The sequence below is a fragment of the Schistocerca serialis genome, chromosome 5, assembly GCF_023864345.2.
Source record: "Schistocerca serialis cubense isolate TAMUIC-IGC-003099 chromosome 5, iqSchSeri2.2, whole genome shotgun sequence".
Classification (NCBI taxonomy): domain Eukaryota; kingdom Metazoa; phylum Arthropoda; class Insecta; order Orthoptera; family Acrididae; genus Schistocerca; species Schistocerca serialis.
In genome coordinates this window covers 288,883,839-288,910,707 of record NC_064642.1, presented here as the reverse complement: position 1 = coordinate 288,910,707, position 26,869 = coordinate 288,883,839, and the positions used below count along the sequence as shown (strand labels likewise).

The 26,869-nt window shown below is 37.8% G+C and overlaps 1 protein-coding gene across 1 annotated transcript in view; it reads left to right on the top strand.

Annotated features, from left to right (window-relative positions):
• Positions 1–26,869, top strand: part of LOC126481907 (integrin alpha-PS5-like) — a 553,290-nt gene that overhangs the window by 227,083 nt on the left and 299,338 nt on the right. Inside the window, exons 7-8 of the mRNA XM_050105865.1 lie at positions 13,301–13,441; positions 25,499–25,584. Of these exons, the coding sequence (XP_049961822.1) occupies positions 13,301–13,441; positions 25,499–25,584 (227 nt within the window). The remainder of the gene's footprint in view (positions 1–13,300; positions 13,442–25,498; positions 25,585–26,869) is intronic.

The window sequence follows — 26,869 nt, the reverse complement described above, 5'->3', positions numbered from 1 at the left end:
GAGTTGGCATATAAACTTGTACTACTGTAGTAGGCATGGGCCTCATGTCTATCGTGTCCACAATAATGCGTTCACTATGCTGTTTGTAGTAGCTTACCCGCACTCCTATTTTTTTATTCATTATTAAACCTACTCCTGGATTACCCCTACTTGATTTTGTATTTATAACCCTGTATTCACCTGACCAAAAGTCTTGTTCCTCCTGCCACCAAACTTCAGTAATTCCCACTATATCTAACTTGAACCTATCCATTTCCCTTTTTAAATTTTCTAACCTACCTGCCCGACTAGGGGATCTGACATTCCACACTCCGATCCCTAGAAGGCCAGTTTTCTTTCTCCTGATAATGACGTCCTCTTGAGTAGTCCCCGCCTGGAGATCTGAATGGGGGACTATTTTACCTTTGGAATATTTTACCCAAGAGGATGCCATCATCATTTAACCATACAGTAAAGCTGCATGCCCTCGGGAAAAATTACGGCTGTAGTTTCCCCTTGCTTTCTCCCGTTCGCAGTACCAGCACAGCAAGGCCATTTTGGTTAGTGTTACAAGGCCAGATCAGTCAATCATCCAGACTGTTGCCCCTGCAACTACTGAAAAGACTGCTGCCCCTCTTCAGGAACCAAACGTTTGTCTGGCCTCTCAACAGACACCCCTCCGTTGTGGCTGCAGCTACGGTACGGCCATCTGTATCTCTGAGGCACGCAAGCCTGCCCACCAATGGCAAGGTCCATTACTATAACTCATTTAGTTGTAAAATACTCCTTAAGAGCCATTTCAAAGCAGCCTACAGTTGAGCTTTTTTAAATTCTTTTGAAGTTTAGTATGAAATTATATTATCATATACTATCAAATCGTTTCTGCACTTTTTGTGTTAAGTTTTTGCTGATGATAATCACAGTCTCTCCTAGTACTATAAGTATGTACATCTCTTTTTCAGGTTATTGCACTGTTTGAACTTCAAAATTAATTAAACAGTTTCATAACCACGTATTGATGAGAGTTTCAGTAATTTTTTACTTTTGAACATTCCTTTGCAAGACCCATTATAACTAAGCTTGCACAGAATCATTACGGCCATTTTTTGAAAGGTGGATACCCTGTTTATTTGCTTGGCAGCAACACACCTGCCGGACTTCAGTTCCATGTTTGGGGTACCGATACACCAAAGCATAGTAGATCATACTCATTTGCTCAAAACTCGGAACTTGTGATTTTGTACTCATTATGTAACTTGAATTTGTTTATTTTTGGTGTAAAAGAGTAAAGTGATGCTGTAAAAGAGAGATGCCTACCTTACACCAAGAAAGGCAGTTGTATCATCCTGTTTTATTTCTGTATGATCATCAGGCACAACATTCCATTGTACTCTATCTGGGTGGAGTATCTGAAAGTTGTTTTTCTAAGGTTCATACTTAAACAATTATTTTGGAAGTAATTCTTCAAGTCAAATAAGACACCAGAACAAACCAGGTCCATATCATTTTCTTTGGGTGCTAAGTTGACAACTGTTGTGTGTCATCTACATAGTTAAGGACATTTCTATTGCATACACTGGACAGATTATTAATACATTTCCATTAATTTTACACATTCTGTCACTTCTTTCCATGTGATCATTAAAACATTTCATTGCCAAATCTTTAGTTGTGATGTTGTCACTATTCCTGTACAATTAGATTATTTTTTAATACTTCATGACCAATTTTTTTTACTCACTATTGTCCATAGCTTGTTACTGATTGACTAGCAGCAACACTTTCTTGTAAATGCCAGCATAAACACCAGTGAAGATATTTTGAATAATTGTACATGTTATGACAAACAAGTTCCTTACACTTCAGTAAATTTAAATCAAATTCTTATAGACACAATTAGAAAATTTATGGTTTGAAGTAAGTACTGGCAGTATAAATTATTTGATGTATCCAATGTGATCACAAGTCTGAATTGATGCTTTTATCATTTTCAGCTTTCATTCCTGACTTAATAATGTGTGTTTTTATTACCTGCTGATACCACATACTACACAACCTAGTCATACCAATCTCCATAGTACCTGGTGATACAGAAGTGCCTTGTGAGTTACACTGTCATCCTCAAAATTATTGTGTTGCTGTCATTAGTAAATAACACTGTTTCACCTAGTCCTGTCTAGTGTGGAACATCATGTTTTGTTCATAATGCAAAACAACTCCTGAATTTGTCTATGGAGAATTCCTAAATAAAGAAACCATTAATGTAACAGAAAAGATAGACTGCTACTGAACATTTAGTGGAGACATTGAGTTGTAGACAGGCACATGTGGTCATGTGTGTGTCTATGTGTGTGTGTGTGTGTGTGTGTGTGTGTGTGTGTGTGTGTGTGTGTGTGTGAGAGAGAGAGAGAGAGAGAGAGAGAGAGAGAGAGAGAGAGATTTTTGCACTTATCAGCGTGAGTGTGCTTTTTACCTTAGAAGACGGCCTCTTGGCCAAAAACTCAAATGTGTAGCAGTTCTTTTGTTGTGCCTGTCTGCAACTCAGTGTCTCCTGTATATGGTGAGGAGCAAACTATTCTTTCTGTGATATTGTCATTATTCCATCCTGTATTTTCCATTGCTTGAATCATTAATGTAAGTGAGAAACAGTATTTGGATCAATAGACTCCCCTGAAGAACTCATTTGTTCACATACTTAGGAAATCAAAAATGTTGCATTGTGTATTTTGAGTTCCTTGAAATTTGGATGATCCCCAACACAGCCATCGCACTCTTTTTACTGACTAAGACAGTCCCACTTATTTCCAGCACATCAAGTTTGCAATTAAGTGTTTCTTAGTTAACTGTGTCAAATGCTTTAACATAGTCTAGAGAAATTCATATCAGAAGGTCTCGTCTATCCAGAACTTTTACAGCTATTTTTGTGAATTATTCTACAGCTATTTAATTCAAAACCAAACTGTTTTTGCACTTGCAACCAAACTGTTTTTTGTTCAGAAATTGGTATTTATTAAATAATTCCCAGAAAATTAAAGGTAAAATCTGTGCAAGCACTTGACTGCACTATCAGCCTGCCTGCAGGAAGAGTGCAGACCTTCTATCAACTGCTGAACTAGGAGGATGCCAACAGGAATGGAGCAACAGTCATCAGGAACCACCTGAAGATTGCAATGATTCATTTTGTCAAAATATCGTAGAGTAATTATGTTGTGACCCAGTTGTACACCCAAGAATTATACTAGGATGAATTAGAGTTCTGTTGTTTGTGTGGTTGGTCCCTCACCCTGGCCACCCTGTGCCATCAGGAAAGATCCCCAGTACTCAATTTAACAGCAAGCTAAGCAGAGCTGTGGCCATACCAGAGGTAAAGGATGGAGGAAAAATCCCAGCCTCTGCCTGGGATTGAACCCAAGGCCAGACTTGAGTGCTCTTCCACTAGACTACTATGGCCCCAGAATAATAACCCACAAACATTTTTATGCAACAATTTGTATTAGTTTTCAAAAACAATACACTAGTTAAACTTCTTTACATTTTCTGTGACATTTCTATGTGGGCAGTGGAAGCTAACAGAGAGAAATGGCAAAATGCTAAGACTTCATAGACTGCATTAGGCTGGACTCAGGATTGCATCAGTCACCAGAAGGTGACAACTGCTTCAGTTGCTGGCCATTGCAGATGATTATGGCCATTCTATGGATTAGAAAAATACCAAAATTAAATTCATTCTGAATATCGAAACACTTATACAATCTTCCTCATTAGCATGTTCAAGATAGTCTAATTAATTACTACAACCGAGTCATGCATGGAAACCTGCACTGAGTCTAGGAAAAGGAAAGCATTCCTGCACAGTGGGGTTCACACATGACATTGATAGTGCAGATGCTGGAGACCAGGCTTCAGAGCCAGGCACCATTCCCCCCATTATCACCACCATCCATCATTGTGGCTGCACTGATAGTGACAGGACTGGAGTGATGAAGGGGATAATGGCCAACATATATAGGATGCCAACAGGAATGGTGCAACAGTCATCAAGAACCACCTGAAGATTGTAATGATTCATTTTGCCAAAATGTCATAGAGTAATTATGATATTACCCAGTTGTACACCCAATAATTATACTAGGATTAGAGTTCTATTGTTTATGTGGCACACATCCCATCCTAAGTAGATTTCTTGCCAAATTGGTTGCAGAATGTTGAAAGTAACTTGTTGAGTTGTGGCATAGCTATTTGCTCTGTGCTCTGCTAGAGAACCCAATAAGTGTAGTACAAACACAATATCATTGATAAGACTCCACAAGAAATATCAAGATGTGTCATGTCTGCTGAACATGAGGGCCAGGCATTGGGCAATTGGCAAGTGCAATTCACATGTTTATTTACATCTGAAGGTCAGCTTCTGAATTGTCCTTCGTGTGAGACTGTGTCTGTCAGAGACATCTGCCAGTTTGAAATTCTACTTTCTGATATTTTACTGTTATCATTGTTTCTGCATAATATTGCATTGATTGTATCAGTACTCATGTATTTCATGATATGTTGTGAAATTTCAAACATTTGTAAGTACCTGACTTTTAAGCAATTTGTTGCTTCACTTGTTCTTATGAATTTCTTAGTTCAGCATGTATGTGTATACTTTGAAGTACTACTTTTATCAAGGTACTGAGTAACTATTTATGTAGTGTCTTCTGATATGGATTGTGGTTCTTCTGTGTTGTTGTTAATCATAACTATAACTTAGTTGTGTTACAAATAATATTCCTTTTTAATGTAAAAGTGTTCACTCTGAATGTACTTTTTGTTTTCTTATGTTCTCATGTAAGTAAAAATTGGATGATCAAAACTGCTATGACCTTACAAAACTACAGTCATCCATTATATTTGTGAGTTCTTTGAGTGCTCTGGAATGGTGGAATGGAACTACAACATTCGAGATATTTGTTCACTTTATTACAAGAACTGTAAAAAGACTTACATAGATTTGTGCAATCTTTTGCCACAAGAATGAGCCAAATTTTTGCAGCTGTCTTTGAATAATAAAACATCACTTGATGCATACATTTACTAAACTCTTCTCCTGAAGTACTAAGTTCACAATGTTCAGATTTACAGTTGAATCTAAGATATGAGTAACACTTGTGTCCTAACTATATGATGTTGTCTGCTTGACTGGAGGTCAAGCAATGCTTGAGCTTTCCTCTGCTTGGTTGTATATCAGCCTCCATGTGGTGGTGCTGGAAGGGAGGACATGGTTTCACCAGCACCTCCAATTCATCATTGCAGAATGCAGCAAGACATCATTAATTTCTGTGGTATTGATGTAAGGTGCAACTTTGTTACACCACCTCGATCTTTTGGTGATACAACATTCCTCTCACTTCTAACCCTCTGCACCATCTTCATGTGGGGTGGATGCACATGATGACTACAGGAGGGAGGGAAGAGAGGAACAGAATGTGGATGCAAATGAGGAGGCAGGTGGGAATGACAGCTGATGGCACATCCTTGACTGTATGCTGATACTCACTCTTGAGAATGACTGGGGACACTGACCAAAAAACCAGTTGGAGAATGCATACCAGCATTTGGAGATGCAGATGCCAAGGTTAACTGAACTGCAAATGGATCTTCTGGAGTGTTGTGACGATGTTCTGAGGGCACTGCACAATGGACATCAGATATGGCAGGTGGATGGGCACTGGCTTTAGGGATGTGAGCAGCAATGGTGTCTGTGGTGGGGTGTCGAACTCCTTGGGCCCCACAGTGGATGGTGTTTGCCGTGACTGATGGAAAGACAGAAACAACTGCTGTTGTGGACCCCATCAATGTGCTGGCTGGATCTGTGGACAAACACACTGCAGCAGAATCACTGATATAGTCAGAAGTGCACCACGGTTGGTTTTGGTGGTGCCCCTGCAGCCTGGCAGAACCTGGGATGATGTAAAAAGAATGTCTGATGGTTTTTGTAATAACTCTGAACTCCCAACACTGTTTATTTCCAGAAGGCCTTTGTCTTGAGGCCAGAAGTTTGCCTGACATGGCCGAACGAATCGTTTCCATGAAGGCAATGGTGTTGTAATGATTCTGCCAATGACTTCCTATCACGTGACAAGGAGCAGTCCTCCATCTGACTTTTGAACATTTGTATGAACCATTCAGCTTCACCACTAGACTTTGGATGAAAAGGTGCTGTGATTACATGGTGTATGCCATTAATGCACAAAACTGTTGGATATCAGCTGATGTGAATTGTGGTCCATTGTCCAAGACAATGACCTCTGGAAGACCTTCAGGACAAAAAAATTGAAGACAAAGCTGATACTGTACTTGCAGTAATGGTGGATGTCATGGGTGCAGTAGTGATGTATGTAATGGGTACAACAAAAGTAAACTTATTATAACTGTCAACCACTAACAACCATATCACATTCCAGAACATGCCCTCAAAATCAATATGAATGCATTCCCATGGTCCGAATGTGGACACTCAGAAAAATGTTGTGGTGGAACTGATTGATGATCTGTGCAACTTTGCAGTGAGATGTTATTTACTCAATCTGAGCATCCATTGCCTGCCAAATACAATGACATCTAGTGAGTTGCTTCCCCATTTACCTTAGTTGAATAAAGACAAAACTTCCCAATGAAGGGAGTGTGTGATGACGCAAAAAGTACCAACATGCCCTTGGGTAGGGAACTTCTTTTAAACCACGTGGCTACCCATGGTGCATATATTGCAAAACAACCTGCAGAGCAGCTTCATAAGCAGTTGCAATGGCAACATGCTGAAAATTGAGAAGAAATTTTTGGAGACATTCAAAATCCTTTGTATCAGTCTGAAAACATGACTCCTCAGATGAATCAAATGCTATGTCGGTACTGACTGGTAACCAAGACAACAGGTCAGCATGTGATTGTTGGATAGTGTGCTTGTACAACAGTTCATACTGATAATTAGACAATATCAGTGCCCAACAATGCAATTTTTGTGCCATCCAAGGGGGACAGGCTTTGCAGGTTTGAACGAGGCTGTCAAAGGCTGATGCTCTGTCAGGAAGTAGAACTTCCAACCTTAGAAGTATCGGTGGAACTTTGTAACACTGTAGATAATGGTGAGTGCCTCTTTTTCAAGTTGACTGTAGTTGCACTGTACTTTTTTGAGAGTTTCCAAGGCAAAAGCAATAGTTCTATCAGAAGAACCAATTTTATGGTAGAACATGGCTCTGATCCCATAAGAAATTGCATCTACAGCTAACATGACATGCTTGGTTGGAACAAAATGAATCAAATATTGATGATTTAACAAAATGTCCTTTCATTGCTGAAATGCATTTGAGAATCTGTGGACCACATAAAAGGAACATTTATCTGTTGAACTGCTTTCAGCAATTTGCACACAATTATAGATAACTTTGACATAATATGTAAACTTACTCATAACTGATTGGAGCCCCTTAATGTTATGGGGCAACATCAGAGCTCGGAGCTCTGCCATACCAGCCAAGTTCAATATGGTAGGTTGAATTGCTTGTGCATTAATTAATGATGATCAAAATATTCCAGTAGTTGTTGCAAGATGAAGCACTGTTCTTTATTGCACTTTTGGCCAGCTCTGGAAAGAACTTGTAACAAACAGTCTAAGTTTGCTAAATGTTCAGCAGGCACATAAACTGTGACTGTAATATTATCCAAATAATTTGTACAAGGAGGGACCTTTGCTGTTAACTGTTCCAGAAACCATTGAAAAATTGCAGGAGCTGAAGTACTTCTGGTTGGTAGTTTTTTAATCTGGAACAATCATAGGTGAGTGTTTACCACAAAGTATTGCACGAGCTGCTCGCCCAGCAAACTTTGAAAAGTATCTGCCCTGTGCCAGTTTCTTTATCAATTCCTACAGATGTGGAAGAGGAAAAGAATCCACAACAGCTTGTGGGTTTACTGTGGCTTTAAAATCAGCACACTGACCTAAACCACCTCAACGCATCTTTAGAATTACCAAACCTGATGCCCAGTGGTTTGCAGAAACAGATTGGCTAACCACACTGTCTTTCCATCTGTCCAGTTTCTGAGCCAGTTGCTCATGTGTTGCATTTGGGACAGGCCGAGCACAAAAAAATCACAGCAGCATATTGTCTTTCACTGTAACATGTGCTTCAAATTCTTTAGCCCATCCCAAACCTCATTCAGACAGTTCCTTGTGTTTATTGTACAAATCAGAAACATTATTGTAAGGCACTGAAATGCTGATTTGTAACACAATGTCCTATGTGCATAGGTTGAACAAATGAAATAAATCTAACCCCAAAATGTTTGCACTGTTTCTATAATTGCGCACACAAAATGGAACATGCTACTGTAGCAGTGGGCTACTGAACTTGTCATATGTGTCCTTATTAATTTGGGAAACAGAAGCACCAGCATCCAACTGTAAATTAATTGTTTTTGTTCCACTCGTTAGGGGCAAAATATTTGTTCACCTGCCTGGAAGATTTCAGTGATACTGAAATGTAGGCTTTGGCATGTATAATTGTGCATGGCTTCACCAAAAACTTACATGCTCTTGCTTGGCAGTGGTTGGTTGCTGAGTCTGGTGTGTCGTGTAAACACACTGAATGTGATATTGCTATCTGTATCAGTAGCATGTTGCATCATGATGAGGGCAAGTTTTCCGGTCATGATTCAAAATGCACTGTGGACAAGACTTCCTCATAGAATTTTGTAGCACACATTACGTACCAAGAGACAGAAAATTTTTACACGTATGCTGTTTGTCTGAGCCCTGTATTATTCACTTTAACACTATCATGTGCTTTAGACTGAATATCTTGTGCACTTTGAACAACAGAAATACGCAGAACCTTAAAATCAACCCATGTTGTCCAGAATAGTTCAAGATTCCACAATAGACAGAACTGTTTCTAAATCAGGTTCTGGCAGCTTTAGAATTGTTGCATGAATGAATGCATCTGAGACATTCTTAGTGGTAGAATCCTGTAACATGATATCTCTGTAATGGATAGCACAACAGTTAAACTAACAGTGCCTTGTGAACCCTCTCAGTTCAGCTATCCATTCATACAATGAAGGCTTTCACCACTGGATGTTTCAGCTGCTGAGAATTCTTCAGGGTTGTATGGCCATGGTCCATGGAACTTTGCTATCCCTGATATTTCACCCAGAGCTATGTTGGATGTCTTCTGAGGTGCTCTTGGTTGTGGTGAGTCTTGCTGACTGACGAGTCAGACTTTGAAGAATGGCCTAAATACCATGGAAAGTGGGTGTGGTCTGGATTTCATGTGATAGCAGAGATAAACCTTGTCAAGGATAGAATATAACTATTGATCATAGTACGCCAAAGATAAAATCTACTCATCGATTATGTAGTGCCACTGTCCATATATCACTGAGTTTCATAGCTTCTTCTATTCTGTTAAAATTATCCCCATGTTTATAAATGTTGATGGCTTCTCTATATAGCTGCAGATAATAGTTTGTCATAGTACAAAAAAATTCAGTTTACAAAAATTTCACTACATGATCACCTGACTGAAGAGCATGTTTATCTTGACATCCAGGTATTCCGGCACACAAATTCTTTTAGCTCTGTCCACTAGAATTTTAAATACACCTCTTTTCTGTTGTGGATGATGACTGGAATCCTTACGCAAGTATCCGTTGGTATGTGTAATCTTCCAAAAGACTTTGTGTTTCAAGCTGCCATCAGTCTGTCTCATAACTAAGACATCCAAGAAGGAAATTGCATTGTATTTCTCCATTTCCATGGTAAACTGGATTTTAGGATTTACACTATTTAAATAACAAAAGAATTCCTCTAAAGCTTTTTTGCCATGTGACCAAACCACAAATCTATCACCCACAGATTGATACCATCGACATGGTTTCTTATTTGCTTTTTCCAGAGATAATTGTTTGAATTTTTCCATGTAAAAATTGGTGATCTTATTACTCCATGGGTTACCCATGGCCACACCATCAACCTGCTCATAAAATGCATCCTCCCACTGGAACTAACTAGAGGTCAGACAGTGTGTGAAAAGAGCAGTCAAATCTGCTGGGAAAACATCCACTATGTAAACCATAACTTCGTTAAGCAGAATCATTGTAAATAAAGACACTATTTCAAAACTAACAAGAATATCCTCAGGAGCCAAAGTTAGTCCCTTCAGTTTCTCAGTAGATAGTGTCAGAAGTTCCATGCGGCTTTTCGCGGATGATGCTGTAGTATACAGAGAAGTTGCAGCATTTGAAAATTGTAGCGAAATGCAGGAAGATCTGCAGCGGATAGGCACTTGGTGCAGGGAGTGGCAACTGTCCCTTAACATAGACAAATGTAATGTATTGCGAATACATAGAAAGAAGGATCCTTTATTGTATGATTATACGATAGCGGAACAAACACTGGTAGCAGTTACTTCTGTAAAATATCTGGGAGTATGCGTGCGGAACGATTTGAAGTGGAATGATCATATAAAATTAATTGTTAGTAAGGCGGGTACCAGATTGAGATTCATTGGGAGAGTGCTTAGAAAATGTAGTCCATCAACAAAGGAGGTGGCTTACAAAACACTTGTTCGACCTATACTTGAGTATTGCTCATCAGTGTGGGATCCGTACCAGATCGGTTTGACGGAGGAGATAGAGAAGATCCAAAGAAGAGCGGCGCGTTTCGTCACAGGGTTATTTGGTAAGCGTGATAGCATTACGGAGATGTTTCTGGATGAGGTATCGAATATATTGCTTCCCCCTACTTATACCTCCCGAGGAGATCACGAATGTAAAATTAGAGAGATTAGAGCGCGCACGGAGGCTTTCAGACAGTCGTTCTTCCCACGAACCATACGTGACTGGAACAGGAAAGAGAGGTAATGACAGTGGCACGTAAAGTGCCCTCCGCCACACACCATTGGGTGGCTTGCGGAGTATAAATGTAGATGTAGATGTAGATGTAGATGAAATGACATGAGTCTTTTACATAAGAATCAGTTCACCCAATATGTGGTTGTAAACATCTAAAGCAGGGTTTTGGGAAGAATGGGTACTCTAATAAGGAAATAAATAGAGTTTTGTGACCAAATAACAGGAGGCCTAAGGACAATGATACAACACAGTGATGGAAGAACATGATTTCTCCTCCCCTTCATCAAAAAAGTAATGGATCAAATTCGCAAGATTTTAAGGAAACATAACGTTTGACCAATTTTCAGACCAACTAAGAAAATAGGTCAAGCACTTTGTTCTGTTAAGGATAAACATCCACCTCTATCTGGAAGTGGTGTATAAAAGATTCTGTGTGAATGTGGTAGGGTCTACATTGGAACTACAAAGAGAAGTGGGAATACACAGTTGAAGGAACATAAAAGTCTTTGCTTACTAGGGAAAACAGACAAGTCAGCCATGGTGGAACATGCTCTTCAGTTAGTTGATCATGTAGTGAAATTTTCGGAAACTGAAGTTTGATGTAATATCACGAACTATATGGCTATATAGAGAAGCCATCAAAATATTTAAACATGTGGACAATTTTAACAGAAAAGAAGAAGCTATGAAACTCAGTGATATATGGTCAGTGGCGCTACAGATCGATGAGAAGTTTTTATTTTTGAGATACTATGGTCGATAGTTATATTTTATCCTTGGCAACATTTCTCTCTGATGTCACTTGAAATCCAGACCACTCCCAATTTCCACAGTATTTAGGCCATTCTTTGAAGTCCGACTTATCAGTCAGCAAGACTCAACACAACCAGGAGCACCACCAAATATGTCCAACGTAGCTTTGGGTGAAACATCAGGGATAGAAAAGTTCCATGGACCACGATCATACAACCTGGAAGAATTCTCATCAGCTATTCATTGTTTCGGTGTTTGTCTTCGCTGCTGCTTAAGATGAAATAATTTAAAGCTTGCTGCTGTGACATGGACCTAACTATCCATATGTTTGTCAAGCAGTTTAAAGATGTCATCACACTTGACTGATTTAGGAGTAGTGCCCATGCACAGCTGTACATACAGGCAGTAAATGTCAGCTCCCATGGCTGACAAAAAGTAAGCATTGCACTCCATACCTATTGTGGTAAGCAGCAAAATGGGCCTCCACTTGTGCCTCATAGTCTGACCAGTTTTCTATCTCGCTATAGTTTGGGCGAAATTTTGTTGCAGCTACCAGTGGTAAAGCTGCTTATTTACTCAGTAATGATGCCAACTGGCTGACAGTGAGCAACAGACATTCAGTCTGTTGCACCTTAAACTGCACAAAGTCATTAGAGATATTTCTTGTGGTGGCTCAGACATTGTGAAACATGGCATAGGACACATGAATACAAAAGAACGAAATTAGAGAAAAAGCAATGTTCAAAACAGTGTGTGCAATATGCAAACAGAACCAAGTGGTAGGGGAACGGGCTTAAAAAGATGATCAACTTAGGCTCCATTTCTCACTGTCACTAGTTGTGACCTGATTTCTGGTATAGCCGTGGGGTCTATGATTGCTCTGGGAGATCATGGAGTGAAACTACAAGAAATGAAATATCAGTTCACTTTATTACAAGAACAAAATAAGATTTATTTAACTTACAATAGGATTTCGGCAAATATTTACATCTTTCTTTGAATATTAAGGCATCACCTGATGCACACATTTGCTACACTGTTCTCTTGAAGTAGAAAGTTTACAACGTTTGGACTGAGAGTTCAATCTGAGACATGTGTCCTAAGTAGATGGTGTTTTCTAGCTGATCAGAGATCAAGAACTGGGCTGAGCCATCCTCTGCACATTTCATTGTTGAATGCAGCAACACAGTGTTAACTTCTGTGGTACTGATGCTAGATGACAACTTTTTTATGGCACCACGATCTTTGGGCAATACCACAGATACAGAATATTTAATGAATTCCAGAATGTGTTGTAGACCACTGCAAGAATTTCCTACTATCATGGGATTTAGATTTTGGGTGTTGCATTATTGATATTTTTGCTAAATTGCAGCATCTTCTCTTGCCACTCTAGATATGGAGTGACTTTCCATTTATCCAATATGTGTATTTCTCCCCATTTGTTTTTGCTGTCTTATTTGTTTCTCTGCCTCTTTAGAAATAAATTACTTAAAAGCTTTAAAAGCCAGACTTCTGATTGTTGTTTGAAATTAATTTTGCATTTAATTTATCCTAGTTCTTATTTTATCAGTTCTACAGTCCACATTTAGCTTAATTTAATTTTTGACAATAGCTTTAAGAAACTTGTACAAGATTTCAGAAGCAGATGAGTAAGGATTTTTTAATGTTTTAATTACAGGAACTAATGTAATCTGTGAAGATGGAAGTGACTTTAGCTTTGGAAGACAAAAGCGGGCAGCTGAACCGAATTCATTTAGTAATTGCAATACCATCAAGAGAAATACTCTACTTAAAGGAGACCAAACATTCCCTTACATTGGTAAATCAAAACAATATTTTAATTAGGAAAGCATAGTGTTATAGAAGTGAAATATCCAAATGTTATGTGTGATTCTGAATAAGAGGTATGTAAAAATAGTTTGATATGAAGGTACAACCAGAGTAGAGTACTTGCTTAAATATTTTACCAGTAATTCATTCACACTGGATAAAACGTTTTGCAGAAGAGCATAATGATGTGTTATTTATGATATATACTGAATGTATTGACCTCACTGAGATTGTTTCCCATTTAAAAATATATTGTAATGTTTCACGTCTTTATTTATTTAATATTCGTGTATATATTAAATCTCTGTTTGTATTCCCTCTCTTTTCCTTTCTTGAAATTTATCTATATTTTTCCTTTTCAATCACATAAGTATAGTTTGAATGAGAAACTGGAAGATACATATTATTTAAAAATTATCTGTATTTATCTTCAATTGAATCATCATTGTTGTAAATGTTCATAGACTCTTCTATTCTACAAGTCTGATTTTGCTACAAGTACTTGATTTAGTTGGGTTTTGATAAAAATTTGAAAACATACCTTCTGATCCATTTAATTTTTCATCAGTTCAATTCAGTTCTTTATTCACCATCCACCACTTACTGCAGAATAGCTTTAGAGATTAAATACAAAATTAATATCAATTTTTACAGGGAGGTTCTCACAACTTAATTCCACTTCTTTTATAAATATTCTTAAAGAAAATGTTGACTATATTTATTTCAAACAATTTCACTGTCTTGTAAAATGGATTTTTGAGTAATCACACACAGAACTTAGTTTTCAAAATATTATAGTACAAGGAATGAGCAATGTTGAAAGTTTATTAAAGGGTTCGGAGTATGTTATTTTATGTGAATTTGCAATCTGTGTCAGGCTCTGTCATGTATATCAAAGTCCAGTCCTTATTGCTGTATAGTGTATATCCTCACAGGTGTTGAATTCATTTATATTACTTTCCACATAAAGAAATGCTGTAGGGCTGTGTAGGTTTACAGCAGTGAGTGTCTTGAGCTTTACAAAGAGCTGTCAGTAGTGTTACTTAGCATTTACTTTGTTCATTACTCTGTTTACTTTTTTTTTTTTAATTCAGAATTTCACTGACATTACAGATGTTGCTGTATCAGTACACAGTAGGAAATGTTCAACTGAAAAAGGCCAAAATATGCCACTTTCAGATACTCATTAGTGACTGCATCTGCCAGTTTCCACATGAGATAACACACTCTTGCTGTTCTCTTACTCTTACAGATGTGGATAATATGTTGCTCCTGGTTTAATATGGGATGAATATGAAAGCGTGACAGTTTAACTGATTTTCTTTCTACATCTTTGGTTAACCACAGAATGAGTTCATGTGTTCTGTATTACAAAGGAGTTCATTAGAAGAAAACCAATTAATTGCCAGTTATAATTTTTCCTGTGGTACCAGATCCAATTCTATTATGCCATGCCATGTGTTGAGCAATGTGTTGCCATTTGCATCAGACAGTATTGAATTGGGACCTACATAGTAAGATCCATCATTTATTGCAATTGTGAACAGGAATGGACTAAGGACCAAACCCTGTGGCACTCCAATCTAAGTTTCTTTCAACTAAGAATATGATACAAACTGACTCCTGTTGCTTCAGTAAGACATTGAATACAACTGAAGATGGGTTGTGTATCCTATAAAATTCCAGTTTTGCAACTAGGATTATAAGGGTATGCATTCAAAGTACAACAGATACCAGATACTTATTTTCAAATGCTTAAAAATTTCAGTGGCAACGGTAGTAGTATTTTTTCCATTTTGGCATATAAAATGTCTGCTGGACCAGGCCCAATACTTGTTTATCTGTTTGGGAAGGAACAGTACCAATTATGACTATAAAATCTGAAAACCAAAGGACATAAGACTGATATATTAGACAAAACAAAGTTATATATAGTGAAGTGTTGGTGCCTGGTCCAGAACTGAGATATATGGCATAAAGGTAGGTATTTTAACAGTTTCTGGCAATGAGTTCAGTGCTTTCACAGCAATACAATACACTGGGCACCCAAAACATTATGACCACTGTTCACCACACGGTTGGATGCCCCTAATGGTGTTGCAGGAATGTGATGTGGTGAGGAAATTATGTAAGCAGAGACGAGATAGCTGGGAAATCATTGTAGTGAAACTACAGGTTACAAATGGGGAAATCCACTGAGATAAGTGACATAGACAAAGGGCAGATTGTTATTACCCATAGCCTGTGAACAGGTATTTCAAAAATGGCAAAGCTGGTTGAATGTCCATGTGCTATGGTCATGAGCATCTACAGAAAAGTGGTAGAAGGGCAGTGAAACTACCACTAGGCTTCACGGAACTTGGGATTTGGAAGATTGTCTGCATGGTGAAGTAGAATAGGTGGTGGTCTGTGGCACCTCTGATGAAAGAGCGTGATGTTGGTACACGCTCATGTGTTTCTGAACACACATCCTGACACATGAGGACTGATTTTATTTAAGCCTCATCAGAATTTGGTGCTGAGCTCCAGTTGTAATTTGCAAATGGTATGTTCTTCATGACCATTGTCATTATGGTGGGTGAGAAAGCTCCACTAGTGTCAAAGGAAAAGAAAGTATTGTAATCAAGGCCAGATGAGCCACAGTGCCCTATACATCTGAATGCCGAAAGCCACTTCAGCATGATGGTGATTACAGACCTACTAGAAATTGTAAGAATATCAGCGTATTGAAAAGAATAAAAACAAATCCACATACATATGTAATATATGTTTCTCTTTAAATATACTCCATTTTTCTTTTTAATAGTTTGTAAGTTGTGCCATTTAATTAATTATTGGTTACTTATTGTATCCTTTTTGATTTGCTATAGTTTGCTTGTAATATATACTTTTGTAGAGGTCGCGTGGTGAATATTAAGTGCTAGTGTTGTCAACACTTCAGATGTTTATTATTTATTTATTGAAAGTAGATGGAATATATTTTCTCAATTTTCTAAAGTTTGAATGATAGCTTGAAAGTGATTAACTTTTGGAGGCTATTGGTCCATGTGTGGCTGTACCAGCGTGCTCAGTACCAGTTGTTGTTGTCGTTGTTGTTGTGGTCTTCAGTCCTAAGACTTGTTTAATGCAGCTCTCCACACTAATCTATCCTGTGCAAGCTTCTTCATCTCCCAGTATGTACTGCAGCCTACATCCCTCTGAATCTGCTTAGTGTATTCATCTCTTGGTCTCCCTCTACGATTTTTACCCTCCATGCTGCCCTCCAATACTAAATTGGTGATCCCTTGATGCCTCAGAACATGTCCTACCAACCGATCCCTTCTTCTAGTCAAGTTGTGCCACAAACTCCTCTTCTCCCCAATCCTATTCAGTACCTCCTCGTTAGTTATGCGATCTACCCATCTAATCATCAACATTCTTCTGTAGCACCACATTTCGAAAGCTTCTATTCTCTTCTTGTCCAAACTATTTACCATCCATGTTTCACTTCCATACATAGCTACACTCCATACAAATACTTTCAGAAATGACATCCTGACACTTAAATCTATACTCGATGTTAACAAATTTCTCTTCTTCAGAAATGCTTTCCTTGCTATTGCCAGTCGACATTTTATATCCTCTCTGCTTCGACCATCATCAGTTATTTTACTCCCCAAATAGCAAAACTCCTTTACTACTTTAAGTGTCACATTTCCTAATCTAATCCCCTCAGCATCACCCAATTTAATTTGACTACATTCCATTATCCTCGTTTTGCTTTTGTTGATGTTCATCTTATATCCTCCTTTCAAGACACTGTCCATTCCATTCAACTGCTCTTCCAAGTCCTTTGCTGTCTCTGACAGAATTACAATATCATCGGCGAACCTCAAAGTTTTTATTTCTTCTCCATGGATTTTAATAAGTACTCCAAATTTTTCTTTTGTTTCCTTTACTGCTTGCTCAATATACAGATTGAACAACATCGGAGACAGGCTACAACCCTGTCTCACTCCCTTCCCAACCACTGCTTCCCTTTCATGCCCCTCGACTCTTATAACTGCCATCTGCTTTCTGTACAAATTGTAAATAGCCTTTCGCTCCCTGTATTTTACCCCTGCCACCTTCAGAATTTGAAAGAGAGCATTTGAGGCAAGATTGTCAAAAGCTTTCTCGAAGTCTACAAATGCTAGAAATGTAGGTTTGCCTTTCCTTAATCTATTTTCTAAGTTAAGTCATAGGGTCAATATTGCCTCATGTATTCCAACATTCGTAAGGAATCCAAACTGATCTTATCTGAGGTCGGCTTCGACCAGTTTTTCCACTCGTCTGTAAAGAATTCGCGTTAGTATTTTGCAGCAGTGGCTTATTAAACTGATAGTTTGGTAATTTTCACATCTGTCAACACCTGCTTTCTTTGAGATTGGAATTATTATATTCTTCTTGAAGTCTGAGGGTATTTCGCCTGTCTCATACATCTTGCTCACCAGATGGTAGAGTTTTGATAAGCCTGGCTCTCCCAAGGTTGGCAGTAATTCTAATGGAATGTTGTCTACTCCCCGGGCTTGTTTTGACCTAGGTCTTTCAGTGCTCTGTCAAACTCTTCATGCAGTATCATATCTCCTATTTCATCTTCATCTACATTCTCTTCCATTTCTATAATATTGTCCTCAAGAACATCGCCCTTGTATAGACCCTCTATATACTCCTTCCACCTTTCTGCTTTCCCTTCTTTGCTTAGAACTGGGTTTCCATCTGAGCTCTTGATATTCATGCAAGTGTTTTTTTTTTTTCTCCAAAGGTCTCTTTAATTTTCCTGTAGGCAGTATCTATCTTACCCCTAGTGATATGTGCCTCTACATCTTTACATTTGTCATTTAGCCATCCCTGCTTAGCCATTTTGCACTTCCTGTCAATCTCATTTTTGAGACGTTTGTATTCCATTTTGCCTGCTTCATTTACTGCATTTTTATATTTTCTCCTTTCATCAATTAAATTCAGTATTTCTTCTGTTACCCAAGGATTTATACTAGCCCTCGTCTTTTTACCTACTTGGTCCTCTGCTGCCTTCACTACTTCATCCCTCCGAGCTACCCATTCTTCTTCTAATGTATTTCTTTCCCCCATTCCTGTCAATTGTGCCCTTATGCTCTCCCTGAAACTCTGTACAACCTCTGGTTTAGTCAGTTTATCCAGGTCCCATCTCCTTAAATTCCCACCTTTTTGCAGTTTCTTCAGTTTTAATCTACAGTTCATAACCAATAGATTGTGGTCAGAGTTCTCATCTGCCCCTGGAAATGTCTTACAATTTAAAACCTGGTTCCTAAATCTCTGTCTTACCATTATATAATCTATCTGATACCTTCTAGTATCTTCAGGCTTCTTCCATGTATACAACCTTCTTTTATGATTCTTTAACCAAGTGTTAGCTATGATTAAGTTGTGCTCTGTGCAAAATTCCACCAGGCGGCTTCCTCTTTCATTTCTTACCCCCAATCCATATTCACCTACTACGTTTCTTTCACTCCCTTTCCCTACTACTGAATTCCAGTCACCCAGTACTATTAAACTTTCGTCTCCCTTCACTATCTGAATAATTTCTTTTATTTCATCATACATTTCTTCAATTTCTTCATCATATGCAGAGCTAGTTGGCATATAGACTTGTACTACTGTCATAGGCATGGGCTTTGTGTCTATCTTTGCCACAACAATGCATTCACTGTGCTGTTTGTAGTAGCTTACCCGCACTCCTATTGTTTTGTTCATTATTAAACCTATTCCTGCGTTACCCCTATTTGATTTAGTATTTATAATCCTGTATTCACCTAACCAAAAGTCTTGTTCCTCCTGCCACTGGACTTGACTAATTCCTACTATATCCAACTTTAACCTATCCATTTCCCTTTTTAAATTTTCTAACCTACCTGACCGATTAAGGAATGTGACATTCCACACTCCGATCCGTAGAACGCCAGTTTTCTTTCTCCTGATAACGACGTCCTCCTGAGTAGTCCCCGCCCGGATATCCGAATGGGGGACTATTTTACCTCCGGAATATTTTACCCAAGAGGACGCCATCATCATTTATCCATACAGTAAAGCTGCATGCCCTCGGGAAAAATTACAGCCGTAGTTTCCCCTTGCTTTCAGCCGTTTGCAGTACCAGCACAGCAAGGCCATTTTGGTTAGTGTTACAAGGCCAGATCAGTCAATCATCCAGACTGTTGCCCCTGCAACTACTGAAAAGGCTGCTGCCCCTCTTCAGGAACCATACGTTTGTCTGGCCTCTCAACAGATACCCCTCCGTTGTGGTTGCACCTATGGTATGGCTATCTGTATCGCTGAGGTACGCAAGCCTCCCCACCAATGGCGACGTCTATGGTTCATGGGGTGTACCAGTATGTTCCAAAAATCTGCATACAAAAGTGCAATTTTTCAGAGTTTTCTGTTCATCACACAGAAAAGGGGTCAAGTGGATTGAATAGGCCTTGTCCTGGCAACCATTTGTCGACCTATCAAAAGAATGGGCATACTGTAGCTGTCCTATAGTTCAAGGTCCAAAATTTACATTACACACTTGCTCCAGCCCACACAAATTGAGCGAGTTGGTTGGTTCTTTTGCATGAAGTGTGATGTTGAGGGGACCTTAGGTGGCTTCCCCCTACTTATACCTCCTGAGGAGATCACGAATGTAAAATTAGAGAGATTAGAGCGCGCACGGAGGCTTTCAGACAGTCGTTCTTCCTGCGAACCATACGCGACTGGAACAGGAAAGGGAGGTAATGACAGTGGCACGTAAAGTGCCCTCCGCCACACACCGTTGGGTGGCTTGCGGAGTATAAATGTAGATGTAGACAGTGAAAGAGATGCCAAGTGTGATGACCTAGCTACAGAGAGAGTTTGGGCTAAAGGATTTAGAATGTTCTGCCTTAAAAGAGTGTGAATATGTTTTCATGCTAAAATTTTTGGTGAGGAAGAGAAAAAGAGGATTGAGGCAGCTTGTTCTCCACTTTTCTGACAATGTCTTCTAAAGAGAAATATAATTTTTGTGCTCTGATAGGAGCATTTTTCTAGTGGTGGTTTACATATTTAAACACCGAAAGAATATGGTATTGTGAAGAAATGCTTTCTCAATTTGCATGCTGTACTGAGTATAGTAAATAGATATTGATACTATGTGTAATCTGGGGATAATATTTAAAAAAAATAGTGTGTTTTGTTAGGATATTTGTATAATGTGGAAGTAAGATTTTAATATTAAACAATGCTCACTGCTTGTAAATGGGAGTATAAATATTGAACTGCATGAGTGTGTTTGCATATAAATAAAGACAACTTGGTCACACAAAAACTTTAGTTAATGTACTTAGCATACATTTGACTATTTCAGAAACTTGGTCTATATCAGGTAAAATGCATACAGAGAAAGTAATTCTTAATATCCTTATTTATTTACAGAATTTATTTATTGAATTATGATTTTGTATTATATACTTTAAATACTATATTATGCTTTAAGAGTAGGTATGAATAGTAATCTTTCCTAAGATTTTGAGAACAATTTAACAATATTCATTAATAATCATCATATATGTAAGTGATTATTTTGTAATCTTAATATAATTTTTTGATTTCTATTTTATAAAACATTTTTTTCACAAAAACTTTTTAAAAATGAGTTTTCTGCTGTGGGTAGTTGAAAGACATGTAGCTTAATCTCATAATGTGATATAGTACAGGAGAGCATATTTATTTGTATCAACAATATAGGAAGTAATTTGCTGTGTCAAGAATTCATGAATGCACATTTGGCAAATAACACTGCATGCTAGCATCATCTCTTGTGTGAACTTTTGTTGACTGTTGTCCTGGACTGTCACACTTTTGGTTTATTGTTAGTCACAGTTTGTACCATATTCCTTGTCAATATACCTAGGCAAGTTGCCTTATTCTTAAGCACTTGTTTAGTGGCACATGATACATAATTGTGTGACAAAAGTATTAATAAAATTGACAAGTCTAGTTGTATCACAGTGCTTCTGTTGTTTATCGACCAATGAATCCTCAAATTTCAAGTAATGGATACTACAAATAATCCTGCTGTGACATCCTTTGTACATGGTCCATGCATTTTAATGAAGAAAGCAGTTTTACATGCATTTTGTGCAGCATCTCTCTGCCTATAGTCCTATGCTTTATTGTACACCTATTATGCAGTAGTAACTGTTTCCTTAGAAGTTTCTTTACAATGACCATGTGCAATGAATGGTATTTCTTGTCATGAACTGTTCTACTAGGTACATATTTATCCAGTGACTGAACAACTACTCTTTTAAACCTGAGTCACAGTTTCACTACATACTCCTACCCATAGATAAATGTTTTGAGTTTCTCTTTGACATATGACACAACTGCTTCTTTATCTAGATTACTGAACATGTAAAACTTCCTTCTTCCTTTAGCTACCCTTTGTTATTTAGTAACCATAATTGCTAAAACCTAAGTCTCATTATCATGTCTATGATAATCATCTCAAGTGGCTTGAGTGAAATTGTGAAATCATGTAATTGATCATAATTATATTATAGTAAAGTGAAAATGACTAATGGAAGATTATTATCTTCTAGACTACCTAAGTTCCAGCAATTGATAGTGGACCATTAGGATGTGTTTTAATTATTACTTGTTCACATTACTTTATTGCAGTATTTTCCTGAAATCTAGGTCGCAATTCAGAATTTATGCTTAGAAAGTGGTTTTTGTTAACAACTTACTACTACTACTACTACTACTACTTACACAAAAGCAAATGTCATATATGAGGTAAATAACTCTTAAATGTTTCTCTTAATTAAAACGTAAATCATCTTATGTATTTACATACGGAATAAAGATCCCAACAGCAACAGTTATGTATACTTATCACCAGGAAGGAAAACAGCACAAAATAGAGTGAAGCAGTCAACAAAGACTACTTCATACAGTACTGTCAGCTAGGTAACAATGGCTGCAGCCAAAAACAGATTACTACCAGTTCAAGGCTCCCAGTGTCCACAGACTTTTACTAATTCAGGACTAGAGAACTGATCAGCCAGCTTAAAACTTAACAGACTGTACTCTTTAGTTAGAGTCCCCTACCCTCCCCCAAAACCCTCTCTTACCTCTTCTACTTGTGTCTGAGGCCACTCTGTCCATGACAGTGACACTTCAAAGTAGGGGTTGTAGTTCAGGGATGGAACCTCAGCCTGCAGTTAGGTGAACTGTCTCTGACCTGTATTTTTCTGCTGTCCCTCCCTCTTCTTAACCTTCAATCAACCCTCTTCCCACTGCCTCTTCTATATTTGCTGTATCTGATGTGACCCAGACAACAACTCAACAGAGTCTTTCTCTCCCCTCTCCCCTTGTGCATCCCCCCCCCCCCCCCCCCCCCTCCCATCTCTCTTGATCTCTGCTTGTGTGCACGAAGAAAATAAGTTTAATTTGTGTAGATACAACTCAACACAGAATTTATGTGGTAAGTAGTCATATTTAATTTCTCATTCCATTGAGTGCAACCCATTTTGGAATTCTCTTTGTTGCATTAATAATGAGCTATGGCTCAGTGATCAAACTTTGTTATTAAAGATTAATGAAACATGTTTAACTGACTATTTCTACTTACAAAACAGATTTGAGATTAAAATAGGGAAGCACTAATGGGGAAGACATAATTGTGGGGCCGCGCAGTCTGAGGTGCCTTGTCATGGCCCGCACAGCTTCCCCTGTTGGAGGTTTGGGTCCTCTGTCAGGCATGGTTGTGTGTGTGTTGTCCTTAGCATAAGTTAGTTTAAGTTAGATTGAGTAGTGTGTAAGCCTAGGGACTGATGACCTCAGCAGTTTGATCCTATAAGACCTTACCACAAATTTCCAAAACTGTGACTGGCTATAAGAGTGTCATTACTTTCATGATGGCTACACTCATGTGTGGAGGAGAAATCTTTCATCTGAAATAGTGATGAGTAGTTTTTGAAGTAATAAACTGATCTGTGCATATGTGATGTGCTGATTTCAGTATATACTCTTAGATAGACATTAAAACCCATTGAGTATGGGTAATTGTGTGACAAACAACATAAAAATATAAAATTGGGAAGATGATAGACCAGCTGACTCTCCTTGTACAAATGAGAATCTGATGAAAGCAGGTAAACATTGATTTAAACAGAGAGGGATTCAGTTCCTTTTCATCTTCTCTTGATACAAGGATTCTGTTCTTTCCATGAGTCATTTATCCCTTGTGGAAAGTAACAGGATACAACTGGATATTGTCAGCATTTAAGTGGTAGTTATAAGAGTGAAGGTTGGTTGAAATATTATGGATGTATAGTGAGAAAGGCAATGGACCAAGCAATGAATCATGGTGTACTCCAGATAGTATCATAAAGACTTCTCAGCATAGGCCTGCTGAACTTCTCCTCAGCCATTGTCCACTTGAGATAGCTCTTGATATCCAATTATTAAATTCTGACTTTAGTCTTTTGCATGGTAAATTATTCAGTTTAGACAGACAGATTTTGATTTGCGTGGAAAATTAGAGTAGAGAAAATAGCAGTTGTAAGCTAAGTGTAACATCCGAAACTGTTATCTGAAAAAGGAGTTTGACCTATTGTTGAGCTTAACCAACCAGTCAATCTGTTTGTTGGTCTTTTTATCTGTGAGTATTATTTAATTGGATAGATAAGAAAATTAACTCACTGAGCAGCATCAGAACATACACATAAAAGACTGTTGTGATTGGAAAGCTTTTGGAGTCAGTGGCTCATTCTTCAGGTTGAAGGGGAAGGAAGAAGGGTGAAGGAAAAGCACTGGAGAGGTCTAGGAAAAGAGGTAGATTTTGGAAAAGTCACCCAGAACTGCAGGTCATGGGAGACTTACCATTTGGGATGCAAAGGAAAGACTGATTGTTGGGGACAGCATCGGACAAGATTTGAAAACTCGAGAGTTTAAACATGGAAGACAGGGTGATATGCAAGACAGAGATCACTACTAAAACATTGTGCATGTGTTAATAAGAATGCATAAGCTATGTGCATTGTAGGTAACGGAAGTGGGAGGAAGCGGTGAAAAATAGACAGGAAAGGCAATGAAATATGTAGAAAACCAAAATGAATGGAAGTGAAGAATAGTTACAGTGAAGAAAAGCTGAGACATAACAAATTAATGTAAATTAAGGCCAGAAGGGTGTCATGAACCAAGGAGATGCTAGCATTACAACATGTCCTTGGTTCTCGCCACCCACCTGGCCTTAATTTACATTAATTTCTTTCATCTCAGCTTTTTTCACTGTAACTAATCTTTGCTTCAGTCCATTTTAGTTTTCTACATCTTTGATTATCTTTCCCATCTGTTTTTCACCAACCCCTCCCCCGTTATGTACAATGCACTTAGTTTACTCACTCTTATTAACTTGTGCACGGTGCTTTAGTAGTAATCTCTGTCTTGCATATCATCCTGTCTTCTGCCTTTGAACTCTCAAGTTTTCAAATCTCATTCTATGCAGTCCCCAACAATCAGTCTTCCCTTCTCATCCTGTGTGGTAAGTCTCCAATGACCCACAGTTGTGGGTGACGTTCCCAAAATCTACTCCTTTTCCTAGATCTCTCCAGTCCTTTTCTTTCACCCTTCTTCCTTCCCCTTCAACCGCTTCTGCCAGAAGAAGGAGCCACTCACTCTGAAAGCTTGCCAATCGCAGCAGTCTTTTTGTGTGTGTTCTGCTGCCACTTGGTGAGTGGATATTTTATCAAACCAATTAAATAATTTCATCAATAATTGATTGTTTTCTGTATCTGTGGTGAATCTTTAGCTACACTAATATTACCAAGCTTTCAATTTTTCAGCATGTTTAATATTTTATTGTTTATTTTACATAAAATAAGCTTTCCCTCTTATCTTATTTAAATACTGTTTTTTTCCTGAGGTAACATAATCTCATTTGGAAAAATTTAAGTATATTATGGACTATGAAATCTTTTATATCAGTAATTTTGTTTTTAAATTTTTAATACCTGTCTTTTCCCCACAGGATACAGTGTCTCTTCTGGAAAATTCTTTGATGGTACAGAACTTCTGTTCGTGTCAAGTGCTCCAAGATCTTACCTCAAGGGTGCTGTAAGAAATTTCATTTCTGGCATATACTCTTAATTCAATTAATAATTTATCAAGTTTATAAAGGCCACAATGAAAGTTTTGAGAATGAATAATTTGTGATAGAGTGTCATACTTTCAAGGAATGCACATGATTACAGTATACAGCCTAATCTAACATTTAGAGCATTTTATACAATGGTTTCTGTTTGATTTATGAGTAGGTTTTAATGAAAATCAGTGCCACCTGCAGTTGACTTTGGAACATTCTTCTGTTTATACAGCCATAGTTTCTTTTTTTTAATTTAGTCATGGAAGAAATTCTCTTCATGCTAAATGTGGTCACTCACCCTCTCATTCTAGATACAACATCTGTGAGGTGATAATACAAGTAAGTGGATTTTGTCAATAGCACTAATAATTACTTGCCTCTCCTCCTCACTACAGCCTATCAGACACTTTCTATGGCAGTGTCCATATCTAACATCGAAACATTGTCCTCTCTTTACCAACTGCACAGTTCATATGAATTCAAGATGGCTAGTAAAAAAATTTTACCTCCGTAGTTTTGGACGCTATTGAATTTAGCATGTGTTAAAATGAAGGGCTAAGTAAAGAACATGTATTTTTTTGTTTTCTCCCAAAAAATTTCTGCTCTGAGATACAGCCCTCCAAAGATGACAGTGTGCATACTATTTTGAAGATGAGAATTTTGGAACAAATTTTAAAATGCTATACATCTGGAACAGTTTTAGATATTTTACTAAGTTTTTTTTTATTTGAAAGATAGTTGCTCAATGATTACAAAGAAACCCTCCATTTGGACTTATCTGTCAAAGTTCTTTTACTAAAGTGTTCTGAACTGTTTTATAATTTATGGAATTTTTTTTTTAAATGCCGATCCATAAAATTTTGATTTTTTTTCTGTTGATTAGTAGCTTCCACTTTTAGGTTGAACAGGTTTTATAAACAATTTGAAATTTTTTCTGTACATAAAACCTAATTTATTAACACATTATCACATAACAGGCTCATAAAAATCAGAACCTAGCCTTATTTAACATAATTTTAGTTTTGAAAGACAAGTAAGAGACTCATTTTTCAAGCATTTTAAATGGTACTAAAATGTATGTGAAAGGTCCAAAGACTTAAAGGTTTCAATTTATACAACTTCTGTGCACTCTCTTTTGCCATGAAATTAGACAGTCGATGAACTAAAACCGTATTCCACTGCTTCAGTATCTTCTTTTGGTATAGAGTAATGCCTTTCTATTGAACCAATTGAAACTGGAAAACTTAAAATCTTCAA